This window comes from Notolabrus celidotus, chromosome 16, assembly GCF_009762535.1.
Source record: "Notolabrus celidotus isolate fNotCel1 chromosome 16, fNotCel1.pri, whole genome shotgun sequence".
Taxonomy (NCBI): Eukaryota; Metazoa; Chordata; class Actinopteri; order Labriformes; family Labridae; genus Notolabrus; species Notolabrus celidotus.
In genome coordinates, this window is record NC_048287.1 from 12269725 (window position 1) to 12291308 (window position 21584).

A 21584-nucleotide genomic window follows, 5' to 3' on the forward strand; every position below is an offset into this window, starting at 1 on the left:
ACCCACAAGCCCCTTTGAGGGCAAATATAGAGTGGCTGAGGCATGCACACTGTGTCACCCCCTTATGTTTCTTCATTCCAGCTCAGCTATCTAGACTATTTCAGCCACAGTCCACTGTGAATATTTCCACCATGTTGCGTAAGAAAACCATTTTTGGGAAATTCCATTTTTGAATAGGATTATTATTAGCATAAATATCGCTCAAAGTTTATACATTTTTAATGAAATAATCACTTTGAGTTGACATTTCCCCCTTTGGTTATTCCAGTGCAACATAACTTCAAACCCGCAGAGCTGTTCCTCACACATTTTCAGACAGACCAGCGGGGCCTCGGATTGGTCACAGTTAAGCTTCAGTGCTTCTGGGTAACAGAGTTTGTCATGCCCAACACCCAGACTGATATTATGAAAACATGGGATTGTGAGAGCACTGCAAATCAAGAAAGAGCACAGTTGTTCTCAGCTACCAGATGCCCTTGAAGCAGCTCGTACACACATATATGAGACGGTGAGATCAATTTGAAAATTTATTTTCATATAAAAAAGACACTATGAAAACATTAGAGGACTACTTTGTACAATCTTATGTATAAAAAAGAACAAAAATGAGGGACAAAAGGAAAAGGAGGGGTTTTCAGTAGTAAATCAACTGGAATGTTGGATGGTTGAAGCAGTCGGCTAACACGTTAGCATCGAAAGCTAAAGGGTGAATGTGAAGGTAAGCGTAGTAGGGTTTTAAATTTGGCATCCGCCTATGTTTCATATCTCTTTATGGGCTTCGGCGCTTGGTGAGCTTTCAACACACACAGGATAAAAGACGACAAAACATATTGAGACCATCATGTGTTAGCATCTGCATCATACTGAAGTTAATTCAAAGAAGAAGAAAAAAAGAAAGGGGGAAATTGCAAGGATGAAAAGATGATCCTTAGTTCCGTTTGTTTGAGTGCAGTGTTAGAAATCTGAAAAAAAAAAAGTAAAACTGCTAAAATGAAACACTGACATTCTTTCCTCTTTCTTTTATGTTGTCTTTCTTTGAATCTCATTTTTAGCATAGGTTAAAGGCTTCTTTGAAGAATTCCTCGAGAGTTCTCTCTCAAAAATGCTCAGTTTTATGAAATAAATAAATTTAGTTTGTTGATGTAAGGGTCAAATCTGTTTCCCCTGAGACTGATGTTTCCTTCTGCTACACCACATGGACTGTAACCGTGTAGCCTTGCCCCGTTCCGTGCAGACATGCTTTACCGTACGATCCTGATTCTTACATAAGGTCAGGTTAAATGTGACCTTAGCGGTGCTACACAGGGGCCTGAACCTCCCTCACTCCTCCTCCTCAGAGAAGGGAGCAAGCTGTAAGGTTTGTCTATCAGCTGATTAGCTTGAAAGGTTAGCAGGGCCGCACTCTTGTCTCAACCATCTGCGCTGTGCTGCACTAGCACCACATTAGGGATCTTTAAACAGATGGTTCGAGGGCTGCATCTGAAAATGTCAGGACAAATCGCCATCCCCGGATAATTGCTGTTTTGAGCATTCGCCTTCTTAATCTGCATCTCTGCCTGCCTCTAGCTTTCTCATTATATATATTTTTGGATCTTTTTGCTTGGCTACAAGTTTCTCATGCACTTCTCTCTCTCTAAATTGTCTCTCATCTTCATCTCAAGGCTGTTAAATTAATGGGAGCTGCTCTGAAAATGGGCGAACACGTTATCAAGATGCCTATTGAATTCATCCTGCACTCTGACACTCTTTTTTACAGCAGTGTGTGGAGGACTGATGGGCTAATGTAGCAACAGAAAAAATATAGTTGTCATGTTTTGGAGACTGAAGTAAGGATGTTGAATATCAAGCAAGAAGCAACATACTTCCAGCTTTTCCTCTTTACTTTTCTACACCGTAGCCTTTTAACCTCCCTCTGTATGTTTTTTTTGTGACACTACATACTTCTGTTGCTAATGTGCTCATGAGCCTGGAATCCAGTCACACGAGAGAGAAAGAAATCCTTGTGATCTTTTAAATGTACTTCTAACTAAACAGGAGATTTATTGTATCTGACATGATGCTATGAAAGTAGGTGGAAGAGAAACATGAGAGAAGTTTTCGATAAAGTAGAACAACTTGGCTAATGTGGTGTCAAGTTTCAACATATAATTGTCTGTAAAAGCCTTTTCAGGTCAGGGAAAGTTTAAGATTTTTCTTCTGAAACTGGTGAAGAGGAAGTTGCCAGCTTAACTGATCAAGTCTTCACTCTAAGCTGTATAAGTTAGCGCTTTGGCGGAATAAGAGATGCTAAACATAGCTAGCACATATTCCATCTGGGCTAAAAATGACTGAGATATCCCCTTTTTATGGTATTACTATGATTGGCGATGGCTGAGATGGATTCAGATGGAGCAATCTTTAAAGGCTTATCTCCGAGCAGTAGGAAGAAAGGGGATGCTGAAATCCGCATGACAATCACTTTTCTTCTTTCCCTCATGGGCAGATAAAACACAGCACACGTCCCCTTAGAGAGCAATGTTGCATTTGCGTGCTGTGTGAGCTCTAAGTTATGCTTTCTTTAAAGTTCTGCATGGGTTAATTCTCACATGAAAATGAAAAAAAAGAGAGAAATGAAAAAAAGGCAGCAGCACAAGCACAATCCAAACCATTTTGAAAATAAATCAATTCCTTTTGAACAGTAAGACCATAGAACACAACTCCGTTATTTCTCTCAATTGTATTATTTTTTCATTAAAAGTTTCAAACCAAAGGGGAGAACATTTTTGAACCAAAGAGTAGAAAATACATAAAAAAGAGGAGTATGTTGTTGACAGAGAGGACGTGAGAGGAATGGAAGGATGGGATTGTTGAACTGGAAACTTAAAAATAAAAAGAAGAGAGGATGGCACATATCAATGAGCAGCTCTTTCCCTGTCCCCCATCCCCCAACCATCCACAATGACGAAAAGAAACAAATGAAAGTTTAAAAAAATGCTTTCGTCATCTGTTTAAAAGAGGAAAGGGATATAAATGAAAGCAGGGTGCCTAGGGGGGCTACCAGTGTGAGAAACCTTAGTGAGATTTTTTTCCCCCTTTGCTATAAAAGGAACTGAACGGTGCAGAAATATTTTTCTCCCCCCCACCCCCACCCCTGAAATCATCAAACAATTGAAAGAGATTTTCTTTTTTTCTCCAGAATAAAATCAAGACATTTTTCTCTCAGAAATAAGTTTTTCATAGTTTTTTTTTTTAGTTCATTTAAAAATTATTCTCATTCACAGACGTGTCAAGCTCCTGTTCTTTCTTTTCAATAGTCTTTGCGAAAATATAGAGTAGAACAGTCTTCTTTCCATGTCTGTCCACTGCAGCAGTAAACAAATAGAGAATGGGATCCGACAGAGCACGTTGCAGGAGACAGGGAGCGTTGTGTGTGAGATCTTTGCGGGAAAATCATGTACGTATGTATAGCTTTTCAGAAGTTCAGTATCTCAATGTGCATCTGGATCTCGGCATCATCGCGTTTGTATTCAAGTGAGTGTGTCCACATCTGTGTGTCTTCACACTTCAGTCTGGAAGTCTCCTTCAGACGAGTCGGGTGTGTTGGCAGAGGAGGAGTCCCAGTTCTTATTGTGCAGCTCCATCCGGTCCTTCTGCTCCCCAGGCACGATGGACAGCTCAGGGGTCATGGTCTTGAAGCTGTCCCAGGAGCTCTGGTCCTCCGGGGTGGACTTGTCCTGATGGGAAAGGAGGACAAGGAAGGGGGCAATATAAGGAAAAATAGGCTGCAAATGAAAGCAGTACGATGACTTGAACAAGAAAAAAAGTTTGGATTTTGACAGACTTGTTCTTATTTTTCATACTGATAATATTTAAGACATTTATGACTAAATAAAGAGTTTTTTTTCCCAACATCAGTCTCGGCAAACCAACCAACCTCTTGGAAGTCCAGAAAACCAGAGGCCAAATTCCCCGGCGACTGAACTGTCAACTTACAACTTGTTGTAAACAACAAATACAATTTTTTCATCAATACAGGGACATCTTTATTTTTATATTCAGTGGATTTTATTTTTTTCACCTTGGATCCTCATTGACCTCACTTAACTTCCAAAGGATTACTCCAAGAACTGCATATTTAATGAACACTGTGGCTGACGTATCCTTGAGCTAGCTTAAATCAGAGATCCAGTAAGCTAACTTCTTTAACTCCACAATAACCTCATTTGTTTCCTCAATACATGTTTAATCTTCAGCCTTACACGGTGCTAAGACAATTGACATTACTTGAGGTAACTTGCCTGATTTGTCACTGGTTCCCTCTTCTTTCATAACTTACTAAACACATGTGACTTCCCAACAAAACATCCATTGTTTGCTGTGTTAAATTTGTGGTAGCTCCTTTTAAAAACTTCAACTGTGCTATTACTGTATTTTTAGTGAATACACTTTCTTCTATTCACATGACAACCATATTAACTTTGGGTTGTCCAAGTAAGGGCCCAGAATTCAAAGCATGCCCTGAGATACCCTTGGGGGTTTACACATCTCTGACTTCCTGCATCTGACCCACTTTACTTACCATAGGTGTGGGAACAGAATGCGTTCCTGTGAATTCATAAATTATTACAACATGCTTTTTGGTGCTCTCATTTTTTTGGTTTTATCTCCAAATAAAGTCAGTTACATAATCTGGCTGAACTGTTGCTTGTTCCAGAAATGTCTGCTCGTTGCCACACTGGACTTAATAGAATTGATATTTCCAAAAATTCTGCTGCTATATTTTGAGAGTGAAGAAGTATCATAATGAATAAATATGAGCCATGTTTTCATAAGCTCTTTTAATTACACTCTTGCAAACCATTGCCCTGAGAAGTTTTTCCAGTACTCAGATTTGGAGACAGATACACAGAAATCCACAGATGATAGTTTTGGTCTTTTGACTCTAACTCTTGCAAATATCAACAAAAAGAGACAGTATGTTGTAATATCTTAACCTCACAAACACTAAAAGCCTGACCATACATACCTGAGGTTTAAAGCACATATCCACCTCTCTATAAGCAACAACAGTCTGCCTTTATCCACCATCTCACCCATTAGTATTTTTTTTGATAACTGGTTAAAGCTTGAAGGCTTTTCCAAATTAGTCAGTCGTCTCTGCATGTGGTCTGCAGATGAGCCCACCATGCATGTAAAATACATGTTCAGGGATTAGCTCCAACCCGAATTAGAGGTAAAATTATGCATCAGATAAGGGCCATTATTCAAATTCGGACTCATTATCTTGCAGAGTTAATGATTCCACAGATACGAGCAGGGGAAGACACGAGAGATCGCAGGCCCAGATGACTCTTGGTGGAGGGAAACATACAGAGATACAGGACAGACGACTTGGAGGTGCGTTTTAGAGACATAATGGACCCAGCTGCTGGATGACATGAGGCCGAGTATTCATAATCTAATAATCACGGGACAAAATATCTTAAAATGAGTGCTTTGGGAAGTCTATTCAATGAAAATACCATCTGCCTCTCCTCGTATGAATGAGTATCTTCATCTTTGTGCATGTTCCTTAGACTGTACAAATAAATGGACAAGATAGCAGCCCTCCAAAAGTGAAACCAAATCATTTAGAGCCCTCTCTACAGACCATAGACTGTAAATAAAAATGGACAGCGTTGCTCCGCCTCTTCCCGTTGTACAGTTCTGAAGCCAAAAAATCCCTCTCCTGGGCGCAGCCATTGTGCAGCCAGAGCCTGCGAAGCCTTTGTAATAAGCTCCGCCCTACAGCGTAACGTCACAAGACGCTGTGTGCCCTTTGAAGTTTCGTTCTACGGCGGCTGTGAATCAAAGGAAACCCGGAAGTAAAACCCTGTTTTTAAACTCTAATAACTAACGAAAAATAAACTTTTCAGAAAAAAGAGGCCTTGGACACAAAACAGTCAAATACTAACTACATATAACCACAGCATACGGATGTGAGAAACATTCGTACGACGTGTATTTATTTTTTTAAAGTTTGACTGCTCCCCCATTCAAATGAATGGGGGAGACGGATTTTTTGACCTATACTGCAGCCAGCCACCAGGGGGCAGTCACACTGCTGAAAGCCTCACCACCAGGGCCGTATCCGGCACGCTTGCTACAGACAGGCTGTGGTACATATTCTAAAAAAACACCCCCTACATGTAAACAGATGGGGTGTGGGTTGTACTTTAACGGCAAAATACACGTCAAATAAACGTTTCCGAAACATAGATTCTGTCATTAAATTTAGTCGTTATCGTAATGATTCATGGCCAAATGTTGATTTTTATGAGAAGTATAATTTTGATGAGTTATTTGATTTTCAAAATATAGTATAATGTCATGATTGGAAGCTCTGTTGAGAGATGCTTCTCCTGTGCACTGGATTGGAAGTTAAGAAGGAATGGTGTGAGGATATTTTAAGAACTTTAACACAAGAGACATCAAAGAGACTGATTCAGATTGATTAAAAATACTTTAACATTTGTATCGTGCCGACCTGAGGCATCTTATCGTATTGGTTTTTTTTTGTCGACAGCTTTGAGCAGCAAGAGGAGGGCAAAAGTTCATGCTGCAGCTCCGATTCCTATTGTAAAAAATGGCTTCAAATGGCATCACCAGCCACCAGCACAAGATTTAAGCAACCGCTTTTGTATGTTTTGGCTTCACTTTTGTGCAGTAAGGAAGGGGAGACGCATTGTCCTTCTTTATAGTTGTACACGTGTTACATAACAAAGAGAGGTCCTTCTTTTATGCTTCCTTTACTGCACCAACTCTTACAAAGCATTCACACATAATTCACTTTGAGTTACTCACACATCTTTGTCCACATCACACACACACACACACACATTCGAGTCATTGATCTGCAGCAGCACCACCACCCCCCTTGCAGTGTGATGATTGTCGCTGCAGCGCTAGGGGGCAATATCTGCCTGATTATCATTCTCCCTGCGTCACAGACTGACAGTTGGTAAAATGAATACAAAAGGCATAATCTGGGAGCCAATTTGCATGCTAAATGCCGGCGAAGGAACATTTTGTAATGCAGGAGTGTGGGTAATGCTGCAGTTAAGCCCAACTTTATCCCTGCGAGACTGGGCTGACGCGGTTGTGCTGCCACTGTGTGTCTGAGCCTTCCCTTTTGCCATTTCTGCCTGCCTACGTCCCCTCCTTTCCCTGTAGCCCTATCTCATCCCCCTCGTTCTCTCTCTTTCTTCCTATTTTTTTGACAGGAACCCCTCTACTTACACTCGACGAGTTCTTTTCACCTCCGGCAGACGAAATGCTCCATCGCTTTTCCCTCTGTGGTGATGAAATGGGAAGGAGAAGACAAGGAAGGAGAGTGACGGGAGAGGGAGAGGGAGAGACAGTGAAAAGAAAGAGACAGAAGAAGGGGCAAGGGAGTTGTGGGGAGTTGAGGGATGGTGGAGGGGGGATCACAGTCACTGACAACTCTGCCCTGAAACAATAGCATTGTTCCCACACCTTTCAGCAGGTGAACAGGCAGTTGTTGCTTCGTGCTTACACCTCGCCTCCTCCCTCTCTCTCTCTCTCTCTCCAGCTCTCTCACAAGAAAAAATATGTAACATATGCACACATGAATAGAAACCGTGCAAACAATGATTGAAACACGTATAATTGAACTGTGTGGGAGCAGGCAGTATTTTTAACATCCTGATCTTAGAGACCAACAGTGGAACCAAAGACAGAGTGACTGTGAGATTCAAAATGCTACACTAATACCAGCTGCAACTACTATAAAAGGGGATAAAAGCAAGGATCGCATGTGGGCGTTGAGTAATCTGATTCTAAAAGCTTTAACAGTGGAATCTACTGTGCAGCGCCAGAGGCTTTGAAGCTCATGTATTCTAAATAATGTTGAAAAAGGATAACTAATCAGGTTAGTAGTGCATGGAAATGCTATCTACACCATCTGCATTATTGATTTGTTACAGTATGTGTTAACACAACACATAAAATAGTTAAAGCAAGGCTATAAAGTGGACATTGCTGACTCTGTATGTTCCGCCTCTGGCTTAAACACATAAACCCTCTTACCCTGCTGTAGCTCTGCAGTGTAATCTATCGGTTTTTTATGGTCTTCTTTTTTCTAAGCAAACTGCTGCTTAGGGAGGCTTTCTAATGTAAGGGTGGTCTGCTGTGTTTTGCTCCCTTTTTTTCAAAATGTACAGGTAGTCAGAAGTCACAGGTGTATTCCCATCAAGCCTTCCTGCTAATGAGTTTGAGAAACCCAGTGTAAAAATGAAGCGAAAAAAAGTCAAAAAATTGGAAGATAAAGGTTTGGAAAAACAAGTATGTGTCATGAAGTATCTGGTTACTAGGGGGCTCTCATTGGTTCTTTCCAAATCCCAGGCCGTCACATGTCTGGGCAAATATTGATTCCCAACAGTGTCTCAAAAACTTGGCTTATATTGACTGTATTGACTGGACCTTTGGTTTCGTTGACTTTCAAATTCCAGAATGTTGTAAAAGAAAAGTTTCTATAACAGTGAGTTGTAAGTTAATGCCTTTTTCCCCTCTATCTGTTCAGAGCAGTAGACAAAAGTCCATATAATTCTTTATTTTTGAGTGAGTGCTAAGAAGTGATGTATATCAAACACTCAAAGTTTTTGGTTGTGGTGTTTTGTAGCATGTCATTTCATGAACACATTTCCCTGTCATTGGTTTTGTTTGGGATTGTGTTGATTGTCAGTCTTGTGGAATCCATAACCTGTTTCTTATAAAAGGAATCATTTGTGTGGTGCAGTGCATTTGCACTTGTAGGCACTGTAGTTTTAGAACTCCCTTCTCGTATTTAAAAATTTCTGTGCTGTAGCACGTTGGCTATTCTTGAAAACCAACTGTGCTTTTTAACTAATTTAACCCACGTGTTCAACATGTAAAAAAGTTTAAATTTGATTTTGGTGTACAAGTAATTTAAGCTGATTTGTTGTCTGCTCTAGCATTGGTAGAGATGAAGCTCAAAATTTGAGTACCGTAAAACTACAAGACGCTGTCTCTTTGTGGAGTCTCTTAGATGGTAAAAAAAAAAGGTTCATACTGTCTGCCTGCATTACGGCTCTCATTGTCTTCAGCGAGTCTGTGCTGCTGTGTAGCTCTTTCACATACCATCTGTTTTTGTCATGTTGGGTTCGCCATCCTGCTAGCTATCAAATCCACTGCTTGAGACCAATTCGCCCCGAGTGGCATCACCTATCTTGTCTTAGTCTTTTTAAATCAAACCAGCACTCCACAGGGTTTACTTACTCAATAGTATGCCACAGTTTTCTTTAAATGCATGGTTATGACTCAATGAGGCAGAAAAGCTGTTAGAAGTTGTGCTGCCAGCCTGGTCAGTGTTGTTATTCATCCAAGCATGCTTTGAGCAGCAAAGCAGCCGTCGCTTAGAGCTCCATCTTTTGGGTAAAATAGCTTAACACAAAAACACCTCTCTCTGCATTTTAAACTGGTGTACTTGTTGCAGTCAAACCTAGTATACAGGGACATGGCGTCTTTTATACCAAATTTGACAGTAAATACACTCAGTCATGAGTCATCTCTTTGGTCAGTATTTTCTTTCTATGTACTTTCCCTGTCTTATAATATCATATCATTTCAGCAGTTTTTGTCTTTTATTTGCTTTCAACATATGCCAGCCTTGGTAGAAGTTTTTTTAAAACCTTGGGAAAAGTGAATAAAAAGATATCAAAGTTGGGCGACAGGATGGAGATTGTCAGTCTGATTTGTGGCCACCACTTTTCTTTTCCTGCTGGTTTCAGTGTCCATAATTAGTGCCTTTATATTTCTGTGGGAGCTTCATCAAAAGCATCAAATAGGATTTCTTTTTAGCTTCTTGAAGTACAGTTGGAGCACCATCAGTGTTGGCACTGGAACTGGTACTGGTACTGTGGCCACATAAGACCCGATACACTGTCTACCACTGGTTTTAGAAGGGTACCATGCAGGCTTCGCTTTTAATTTTTGTCTTAATGCCCCACACTTGAAGTGCTCGGCACAGTACACTGCTTTGGAGAGAAAAGTCTGCAAGTTGTAAGCACACTGCTTTTGGAGAGAAAATGTGGAAAGCTGTAACAAATCTAAGTAAAGAAGACATGTTTGTGGGGAAAGTAAATTCTACAAAGAGAAGCGACTAAAGCCATCTAAAGCAGCCTCCACTACAGTGTTGGTGGAAGAGGCCCACTCTCTGCCACTCACAGTCCCTCTCAATTGGACAATGGAATGGAAATCGTGTCTGGTGGTGAGTGAGCAATGTGTCAGCTTGTTTATTATGGTAGATGATGGGAGAGGACAGGTGGATTGTGGGTAAGTGGGTTAACTTTACCTTTGTCGACTTGGATGCCCATGTATCTGCTGACTGTCTGGCTAGATTCAAACTGGGACATGACAACAAGCATGCAAAACGAAGGCCGGTCAGCCAACAAAGGACAGAAAATAAAACAAAACAGAAATCAATCAAATGGCAGTATGCAAAGAAAAAGAAACAAGAGTGTGAGGCTTACATAGAAACAAACTTAAATCACACTTAAACATGAGAAGATGAAAAGAACACCAGGAATAAGTGGATACCAGATAATGATTTATGTGTTAGAGCTGTCAGTGGGCTGAGAATCGTTCACTGTATTCACATAGCAAACATTTTTCTTTGGCAATATGCTCAAAGTAAGCTGCTCATATGTTACTACAATGTCATACAGCTATGCTATGATACGACAGGGAACGTTTGAAGGTTGAGTCAAACGAGTCTGGTTGATTCATACAAACTGTTAAAATTTCACCGCTTACACTACAACGATAAACAACTAAAAGACAACAGAGCATTGCTGAAGGGACATCTGGTCAAATATAAGTTGAGGCATATGTTGAATAACCCTACCATCATCAATCTTATTCTGCCACTTACATGCTATTTGCATTGTTAGCTGACTAGCTATTATCAATGTCAGCTATTAAGTGGCTGAATGCTAATATTATCTTTTTAAAATGTTTTAGGAATAAACTTCCATGGAACTGTAATGTTAGCAAGGAAGGAAGCAAGCTAACATTGTCTGTTGCCTGATGATAGCTTTGAAGCTAACTTTAGCTGTTGTCTCACAGTAGGCTATGAGTTATCAACATACTTTGAAGTATGGACTTATGAATCTTACTATCCACTGTCTTTTCGAATACTTGTGAAAAAGGAAGCTTTGAAAGAACAACAATTGAAAGATATCCTAATTCTATGGAACTTACAACATGGAAGTAGCAGACGATTATACATTTGAGCTTCCCACCATGAGTATGATGTCGGAGGAAAATGGATGCCATGTAAATATGGTCAGTTGTGCCACATTTGAATTTCTATGAAAGTTCCGTTGTGTTTCTTTCATTACATCATCAACATAATGATAGAACCCTGATTGCCTATTCAGCACCATCACAATTTATCATTAGGGCGCGAGAAAAGACTAACTGGGCATTGCTGGCTTTAGCACCATTTACCCTTTTAGCTGGGAAGGAATCTGTGTCACAAGTAATAAGGCCCTTCAAAGGAGCAGAATCTGGAGAATGTAGGGCAAATAAATTCCATTAGTGCAACACATTGCAAACAAACGAGCAATCAGACACACTGGCTTGGTTTCCTGCTGTCTGGGCCATGCAACGCAAGGCCAGTTCTCTTATAGTGAAAACAGTTTCAGCTAGCATTTTCACCCCCTTTCACCTCTCTTTAATTGGCCCAAGGACACTAAATGAGCTAAATTAGTATTGTGCTTCTTGGTGCACGAAGCCAGTGTTAGGCTCGTTCCGCATGGGCTAACCGTCCCCTCATTAGGAGCCACTGATAGAGGCTGTGTGCTATAGAGCCACACTTCGCCAGCCCTCGGTTTTCATGGGCAATTTGTGAAGAAGGGTGAAAACAGTTGATGAGTTTATACTCGGTGGGGAGAAGGGGGCAAGGAAATAATTAAAAACAAGCTAATGAGAGGAATTAATTATTCAATTAATGCCTCAAACGTGCCACGAGGGCTGAGTTTAGAGGCAGAAATGGGAAAATGAGGGAGACAGTAAGAGAGGAAATGTCACGCCGTGAGGATGAATAGAGGGGGGAGTGAGGTATGAAGAGGTAGAAGAGGGGAGGACTTGCTTTATTGCTGGAATGTTAAATTGAAGCCCCTTAGCTTAATGCCAGCAAATTGACTATCAGGACCTACAGGGGTTTGCGAGTGCCAGCAAATTGCCTTCAGTGAATCAACAAATATGAAGTCTTTGTCATTTAAAATTATACATCTTCATTTTTACATCAGGCATCCTCAAAGCACACACATTACCGTTGCAAAATATTCCTTTCAGTAGCCTGAAATATTGCCTGATATTAATAACAGCCACTGTTGTTAACTGTGAATGCTAAAAAGACAGCACAGTGGTCTCTGTTCTTCTTCATGGAGAAAGCTGATGGAAGAACCCTCCAAGACAATACGATAATATCTTTCCATACGGAGCCTGACAGACAAGGATTTCATCATAGAAAAACATGATCATCCAAAAACACGCCTCAAACCAAGATTGAATTGCAAATACATTCTTCATAATCAAAAAATTTGGTCGCTGTCCTCGCTCTGATCTAACATGAGTGAAACTTGTTTCCTTTGTCTTCTTCTCCAACCCACTGCCTTCCGCACAACTCCTCACTGTCTATCTTGAGAGGGAAGCCAAGCACGCTTCATTTAATCAAGAACACAGCCGGCAACGGGATGGAAATATATCCCATTTGAGAGCTAAAAAATGCATCAGCCAGACCATTACGCAGTGCGAACACCCCCCCTCCCCTCTCTCTCCTCTCTCTCCCTCCCGCTCTCTGTCTCTTTCACACTCACCCTTCATCCCACACACAGAGAAGCAAGACATTGCATCATTGGGCACTGCATGTGAATTTATGTTACGACCTCCTGAACCCTGCAGAGAGGATAGTAAGCGGCAGGCTAACTCCATAGCGATGGAGGCCAAGGAGCTTTTTGAAATCTAAACAGTAGCGCAAACAGTAACACTGCATTACATACACACACACACACACACACACACACACACACACACACATACACACAAAAACCACTCTGTTTCTCAGTAACCCTGCTGACTCCATTTGTATCCTGTCTCCATTATGAGGGACACAATGGAAATGGACTCCATCCCTCCTGCTGGCCATTTGGCCTCTGCCAGAGCATCCAGTGTACTTAAAACAGAATAGGGTTTGAATGTTTTTGCACTAGCATTAATGTAAACCCACTTCAGCTGTGAATAAAACAACAGTTTCCCTGTCAAACATTGCTCTTGTACGGAGGCGGACAGTTATATATATCTGTATCATACACTTAAACGTTTTGGTATAGATTACAATGCAATGTTGGCAGATTTTAAAGAAGTTCACAGATGTTCAACTCAAAAAGAAGCATATGTTAGTGTTACAGCCTGCTAGTGATGTTTGTTGGCCTTAAATTTCAAATCAACCATTTTGCAGAGGGGAACAAAAGATCATATGATAGTGTTTAAAAAATATTGCTGGTATAAGCAACAGAGGGCAATGTGCACCTTTATTTTCAGACTGCTACAATAATAGCTCTGCTAGCATCAGCAGCCTATAACAAAAGACAGACAAGGTGATTTCCAACATTGAGGTTAATGGGGACATGTGATGTAGTGTCTGCCGCCCCCTTTCTTTCTGGTCACGTCTTTCCCCGTCATTTCCATCTATTAGGAGTAACACCGAGTCAATACCTTGTGGAGGTGGTGGCTGAGAGGAGAATTATGGCCAAGCTGTCGTCTCTGATGGACATTTTTTTTCTATATACAGTATATTCTTGTTGGAATTATTGTACTGTACACCTTCTTGTTCGCTGCTGCAACTCTGTGAATTTTCCTGTTGCGGGATGAATAAAGTAGTAGAGTATCCTATCTTATCTCATCTTATTATTTAACAGCCTCCAGTTATGAGGATGGTATATAAAAAGATGACCAGTTACCGGATAACTTGGCGTCAACAAGTGTGAGTAGGTGGAATGGAGAGATATGGAAAGACAAGAAAAGCAGGAATTAGGAGATTGAAGAGTGTAGATTCTGCCCGTGGTGGCACATGTGATGTCCATGACCACTTTAAGCCCACTGTGCTTACACTTAAATTGGATAAGATGTGAAAGTAGAAAAAAAAAGTGAGTGTGTGGGCATTTTCTGGTATCCACTCATCTCCTCAACACAACCAACACATAAATCCTACCTTTCCAGGGAAGTAAAAATAGATCAGGTATCATCTGACCCCATAAGCCTTTGTGATATTTCCTAGAGTCTGTCATCAGCACCCATAAAAAGTGCATCGTGTTTGGCCCTTTTTAGTGCCAATGAGCTGGTTTATGAGCAGAATTACGTGGTTTATGAGGTGATTATAAATCGGTTTGAATGGGTCATTGTCTTTATGAAGTGATTTATCACTTGGTTATGGTTGTTTAGAGGTTGAATTCAGGCACTGAAATGGGCACATTGACTACATGGATGGTCACAACACAAAGTGGTTCTACTGTGAAGGAAACACTACCCAAAAACAGCAAAACAACAACAAAAAAGTCCTGTGGTTTCGATGGTGGAAGGGGAATCAGAATTCATTAAATGAATGAGGTAAAAGCTGTGAAGCACTGAACTGTTACACCATCACACCACTGGGGGAGCAGCTAATATTTAGGCTCATCAAATATAGTCACTTCACTATGAGACAGCGCTGACAGGAAGTGAATGACTAGCTATGTGGAGTGAGCTCATAGCTTGGCGGTATCTGTGTGACTGTAACCACAAATAATTGTAATGTTGCAGGCTCTTCAGTGTCAAATGACCTCAAACAATTAGTGGTAAAAGTAGAAATATACTCTTAATTGACAGTTCTCCAAACCTCAGCCCTCTTGCTTTTTGTCTAGGCCTGTCAAACCTTCCACTCTTGCATACAAGTTGCAAATTAGCAGAGCTGGCATCTAACTTCATTGTAGTTTTTAAAAGTGTGTCCTCAAAATTTTGACAGAGGTAGATAAAAGATGTTTTTCTTTTTTTTGAGCTGGGAACCCTCTACTTTGATTTCCTTTGTGACAACTTTGACTTGCTTTTTTTGTAGCAGAAGAAAGCTTACTTAATGAGCTAGCATAAATGTTAGCTCCATGACTTGGCAGAATGGGCTGTCTAAAGATCTTAGCTTGGCAGATAATTCTTATTGTAGATGACTTTTCGATTTATTTACTAACTTGTTTAAAAAAAAAAATTGTCCTAGAGTGGTCTTAAATGTGTATTCCATGGCTAAATACTACTACTTACAGCATTTATGTTGTCTAGTGGTGGGTTCTATTAGCCAACTGTCATAAATGCTACAGAATGAAAAATAAATGTCAGAATTGACTACAAAATTATTTTGATTGAATTAAACTCATATGATTTCTCCTGTAAAGTCTGGTAAGCATATTACACCAAAGACAAACAATGCTAACCTTGGCCTTCAAAGCATCTATAAACAGCTTGAAATATTAATGTACTCCCCTGCCTTTTGTAAAGGTTAGCATGTTAGCTAGACACGCTCGATTGCAGCATACGCAGGAGCAGCTTAATCCATCGTTAAATCCATTCCTTGCGCTTTTACACTTCTATTTTTGGTTTGACTAGTAAAAAAGGCACCACTCTCTTTCACTTTTAGTTCAGCCTGTTGCACAATGTTTAAAAATGAGGGTTAAATTCCAAACTCTGAAAATTGCTTATTGGGTTAGAGGTTTAGTAAACGGTCAGTGACATGTGAATGGACATTTTTGCAGCACAGAGACACAGATGTAGCAAACTATGAGATACACACTGTGACATGAAGTGGGTCCACTCATGAGCCTTAGAGTGAGTTATAGGGGCTCTACAGCAGGAGCTTTATGTGGAGTTTAGCATGCCTTACGTTGACTCTCTTTGTAAACGAGCGACGTTCTGCGCACTAGTGATGGCTCGGTGTTGTGCCTAGGTGGAGGGGGAGGGGGGACCTGTGGTGGAAGTACACCGGCCAGGGGGTTAAAAGGGGTTAAAAGTTGTTTAGTGTCTTGGTTAAAGTACTGTTTAAGCACTTTAGAAATGCCTGTAAAAGTGAGAGGGGTTGATGAGCTTTTATTATCATTCCTCATAGATGACTTTGTATTACAGGTTAAGGGATCTTTAGCTTTTCCTTCTACTAGTTTTATTCCAGACTGACTTTCCCCTCTCGCCCTTTAACATGTGAGATGCTCAATAGTTGCCTGTCTCGAAGTCATTAAGTAAATTGGCCATTTAAAGTCAAGGCTGCTTATCAACTTTCTGAGTACTTTGTGTGTCCATCGCTGAGGAGATATCTAAGTGAAAAGCAATTATGTTTCCTATTGGATCACAGATATCATGTAGCTGATGTGAAAATCACTGTCATTGTCTGTCATATGGCATAGAAAGGAGGTTATTAAAGTTATTATGAAATTATCCAATCAGTACTCATGCATTTATTGTCTCCTAACACAGTATATGTGCTCAGACACAAGCAGTGCAACATTCTGATCTCAAACATACAACAGATAAACACAAAAAAAGAAGAAGAGTACACAGAAAGATACACATAAACATATCTCCACAAGCACACGCTCTCGCATAGGCATGGAGCCACATGTTGGCACTCCGATATGCAAGTGTATGGACACGCACACCCACTCACACCCTTCTCATCTCCATAATTACTGTATAGTCAGCATGTTCGTGTCTGGGGGTGACTCTCAAAGTGAGATGTTGACAACAGCAGAGCTGAACTCAAGCTGGGTCCTGTCAAAGGCCTGACACTGATAGCATTATCCGTGTAATTATTCACAGTTAAGTGAACTGCCTACTTACTTTTAACATAATGGATTTGGATGAGTAAGCCACATCTATGCTGGCCTCTCATTTCATAACTTATATGACACTGCAAACCCAGAGGAAATGTGCCTTCCAATTTGTCTTAATTAGTTCTAATATGGCCTATCTATTATTTGTGGCCGGACTTTTCTCTCTTGTACATTTGGGCACTATCTCAAAGCACACCTGAGCTCCCTCAGAGCCACATTAGCATGCTGCAGTGCAACTGTTGAGAACTAAGACTTCTAATAAATGGCTCATGCCTCTGCAAGTGGCCTGCCATTTTTCTTCTCTTACATAAAATATTTGCTTGGCCAAATGAATGGAGAGTTGCCCGGCGCTTCTGAAAATCTTGATCAAGACGTGGTGCAAATGAGGAGTGAATGCAAAAAAGCCGGCAGTCTGCCGTTGGGGAAATGACTGCGTTTGCGTGTGTGTACAGCACGTGTGGCTACATGGCATGGGGAATGTGAGAGATGTCAGCCTGGCCGCTGTTCCTCCTCTGGCAGTGTAAATGAGATGTGAACCAGCATGCTGCCCATGCCAGAAGAAAGCATACCTATCGGGGTTGACTAACTCATCATGTTCTCTGCGCTAAAGCTTTGGCAGATGAGAGGAGTGTGAACGAGTGCACATGTGTTTAAATCTTAATAAAACTGGCCCTCTGAAGGTCAGCACGGAGCAAGCAGGGACTCTTTCGTCTGCTGCTAATGGCGCATTAATGATTCAAAGAAGTCTCATGCTCACAGGTGCCCACCCAAGCACCCCACTGACATACAGATTCACCTAACCACCCACGCAGACACACAAGAAAAGACACTGTCACATGCAGTACATAGACAAAAAAATCCAATTAAAGAGACAAATGAACCAGTTGACATGGGCATAGACAAAGCACTTTTGTGTGTAGGCACGTTATTATTGTGCTTGATTTAGTGTTTTACAGTTCTCAAATTGCAGAATTTGGCCTCAATAACCGGCTCTGATTGATAATCCTGCAGCAAACTGCTCATTTGAGCAACTGGCAGACAATAATTTTATACATTTCTACAATTAGACCAATTAAAGCCGGTATAATAAAGTTATTGTTTTATGTTTATTAAAATACAGCTACAGTTATACTTGGTGGTATTAGGTGGTAGATTCTTAATGGATGTGTTGAGTACAAGCAAATAAGGTTCATATAATTTCCACGTTAAGCTTTCTTCTTAGAGCTAACAATGATTTGACATTATGCAGCAGCACTAAAAAGAGGTTCAATAATGGATAGAACTCTTTTAAAAAAATTACCTTATTTTTTTTTTTATAACCCAAAGTTCCTAAACCATAATCATCTAAAAGCTGCTCTTACAAGTAAATACAATGTTACTGTAGTGCTGATAAATGTACTCAACATCGGCCAGTTTCTTGGAACCACATAACTGCAATTTAGATCTGCAGAGACGTCAGTGTTGGCTTTTTAAGGTCAGTTCTTTAGTGATTCAAGGGGTGGGTTTTTAGGGTTGTGATAAAGTGTGAAGGGAGTCTGGAAAGTGCGTGGGTACAGCTGGTTCGCATCCCTGCATTTGGGCAATGGTCTTACCTTGACTGTGGACATGGCTGGGTCCCTGCTATACCTGTCTATGGTGTGGAACTTGGACGAGTGGTTGAGCTCATGGTACAGCTCAGAATGTCTTTTGCGAGTGTGCATCACTTTCTGGAAGGGAAAGAAAGGAAGGGACAGCAAAAATGAACCAAACAGAAAGAAAACAAAAAAAAAAAAGCAAATGGAAAAGGGGCCAACAAAAGGGCAGGCAGGTGGAAAGGGTAATGGGTAAAAGGCTGAAGGACTGCAGTGATGCCAGCCATGAAAAGGGTTAGAGAGGTACGCAACAGATCGATCGATTCTTGGCTCATGCTCATACATCATCCACTTCCTCAGTCTTTAAGAATTCAGCTACTGGGAGAGCTGCAGAGTTCTTTAAGTGAAAATTTGGCGAAAATGACTGACAGAAATGCTATTGCTACAGACGTCTGCCTGTTAGCTGGTGGTCCTGTTAACTGAGGATTCTGTCTAACTCATTAAATGTCGAACAGATGGGCCGGAACGCAACTTTTGCCCTAGCATAAGGATATTGACAAAAACTGCCTTCCCCTGTTCTGAATACGCCCATCTAGAAAGGAGAGCTGAACCCAGATCTTTAATTCTCTGACAGCAAACTGCATTCGTCAGTGACACGGCTGTTGTCTCTCTGTGCTAATGGGCAGTGCGCGAGCTGCTCAGCAGTAGCTAATCATCAAAGCAGCTTGCGAGGTTGAAAGTGACACAGGGGCAAGATGCCAGCACTCACACCCGCACACTTACTGGCCAGGACTGGCGCTTAGCACTGGCACCAATTACTTCAGAGTGGGCACTCTCATCTCTGCTCAGCTAAGAGGGTGCAACCAGTTCTTTCCTTGGTATCTTTTGTTGCTTTGTCTTCGGCATTCTTTTTCTCTTTTTGGCATTCCCTTGTTTGAGTCATGACATTTTAAATTTTTCATGAAAGTCCAATGACATTTCTTTCATTTCGTCCTGCTGCAGGAACTATAAGGTGAGCGCCAAAGATTTAAGTCAAATAACATCCTCCATTTGTCTTGCTGATTTTCAGTTTGATTACCCCAGCTTGGTTTAGCAACTTAAGAAAAAGCTGTCATGTTTGAAAGAAGTGGACATTTTTGAGAAAGGAGGGATCAAGCATTTTAGAGCCACAAGGAAATAAATGTAAGCATCTTAGTTTACAGTCCATTCCAAAGTATATCTTGCAAGTCGCCAAACTTTTAGTGCAGTTGTAAATCACTGGAGCACTTCTTTTAGTTTCCAGACAGTTATTATTTCCCCTAAAAGGCCACATTCTTAATTAAATTAATAGTTGCTTAGAATGCTACAGATTAAGCATGTATTAAAAGTTAATTTTGTCCGTCTAACAGGAGAGGTAAACTTAATTAAAGAAAAAAAGCATGGATGAAAATTGGTTTACCTTCCATTAAATAATGGCAGTGTACTCTTCCCCATTTTAATGGTTCTCCTACGCCAACCACTTTCTCAAAAGTCAATAATCATTTAATGAGTAAGGATTTGATTTCCAAGAGAGCCAAACTCCTTGGGCGAAATTCATGCAGCGGCCACAAAGGACTCACCAGTAAATTTGCCAGATATGTAAAACAATAAGCCATCGTCACTGTTAGTAGCTAGTCACCACACAAACTTTCAATATGACAGATATATCTCCAGGATGGAGGGTGAATGTCCAGTCTTTAAAAGCAGTCTGAATGGAACTGAATTCCCACCAAAAGGCAGCGATGCAAAAGGTGGCACTGGCTTTTATTGTGAAGGGATACCCGCTATAGACTGGAGATTCACAGGACACCAAGGGCCTTCTAACACAAATATACTGACACACTGCCAAACCATGTTGTTCCAACAGATATATAACCAGCCAATCGACTACCGCCACATTCAAGTTGACCGATAACTGAATTACTTGAATTCATTCAGACACAGAAAGCACTCTACTTTGCTGTTTCTTCAACCAGGACCCCAACAATGACATGACAGCATAGCTTGTGCATGTCAGTGGAATGTTTCCAGGCAATTTACTGCAAGAAATAACATATTGAGGCAGCTAACAAGAAGGGATATGTTTAAGGCCATTGTTGGAGAAACAGCATATTATGTAAAGAGGGGCTAAAATAGTTCCTAGTTCGAAATGCAAGGGAGGAACAGGTGCTTAGGAAGGGGTTTAGCGATGCTTTTTGCTCCTCTATGCGTTACTCAAGTCCTGGCAGAAGCACAAGAAAAGCAGAGACAGGCTGATGACAAAGGGGGGGAGGGTCCGAGATCTTACCTCAAAGTCCAGCTCAGAGTACCGTACTCTTTTCCTCTGGAAGAGGAGGGGGGCAAGGGGAGAGAAGAAAGCATCAATGACCGCCCCTTGACCGCTGTTGGAGTTTAAGACCTTAGTAAGGATCTGTGGATCTCCCAGTGCCATTGTTCAGTAACAAGTAGATGACTAATACGCCCTGCCTCCCAAACATGATACAGATATTCTTACAAATGTCAAGGCAAAATGCAAATTATTCAGCCTATTTCAACGTAATGAGATTAGTGAAGTGGAGTAAGGCAGAATTAGAATGAAATAATAATTTCTCGGCTCACATACCCTCAAATACAATCATTACAACCCCAGCATAAATCATCCCCTTTTCTATTTTTGTAGAATTTGTTGGAGACACCCCGATTAAAAAAGCTGCAGAAAACTCATGAGAGATTGGTTTTCATCCTCTAATCTTGTTTGGACCCCTTCCGCTTTCCTCTTAAGTGCCTCCACAGCTATAGCAAGTGGCACGCAAGCCACCAATTTAACAGCTGCAGACATTTCCAACTCATCTGGCTCTGACATTGCATTACGTTCCATCTCTGACTTCCTATCTAGCTATTGCTGTCTGTTGCCAAATTTGCATTTGGCAGGCAGAGCGGCTGCTCTCCACAGTTAGTTAAAAGCTATATTCGTTCCTTGAAAGGGCAGAGTTGCTGATCTGAGTCTACAGCGGCCAAGGTTTTATAAAGGTAAAGGAATGCAAACAGATAGAGTTTCTCTCTGGAGATGTCCTATTTACTTTGTGAAGTTTGCTGCCCTCAAAACATT

At 40.9% G+C, this 21584-nt stretch overlaps 1 protein-coding gene across 1 annotated transcript in view; it reads right to left on the reverse strand.

Annotated features, from left to right (window-relative positions):
- Positions 1–514: 514 nt before the first annotated feature.
- The window catches only part of adgrb2 (adhesion G protein-coupled receptor B2), a 196702-nt gene continuing 175632 nt past the window's right edge, over positions 515–21584 (reverse strand). Inside the window, exons 33-36 of the mRNA XM_034705611.1 lie at positions 20784–20819; positions 18500–18613; positions 7258–7311; positions 515–3713 (exon numbers count right to left, since the gene is read on the reverse strand). Of these exons, the coding sequence (XP_034561502.1) occupies positions 3537–3713; positions 7258–7311; positions 18500–18613; positions 20784–20819 (381 nt within the window). The 3' untranslated portion in view covers positions 515–3536. The remainder of the gene's footprint in view (positions 3714–7257; positions 7312–18499; positions 18614–20783; positions 20820–21584) is intronic.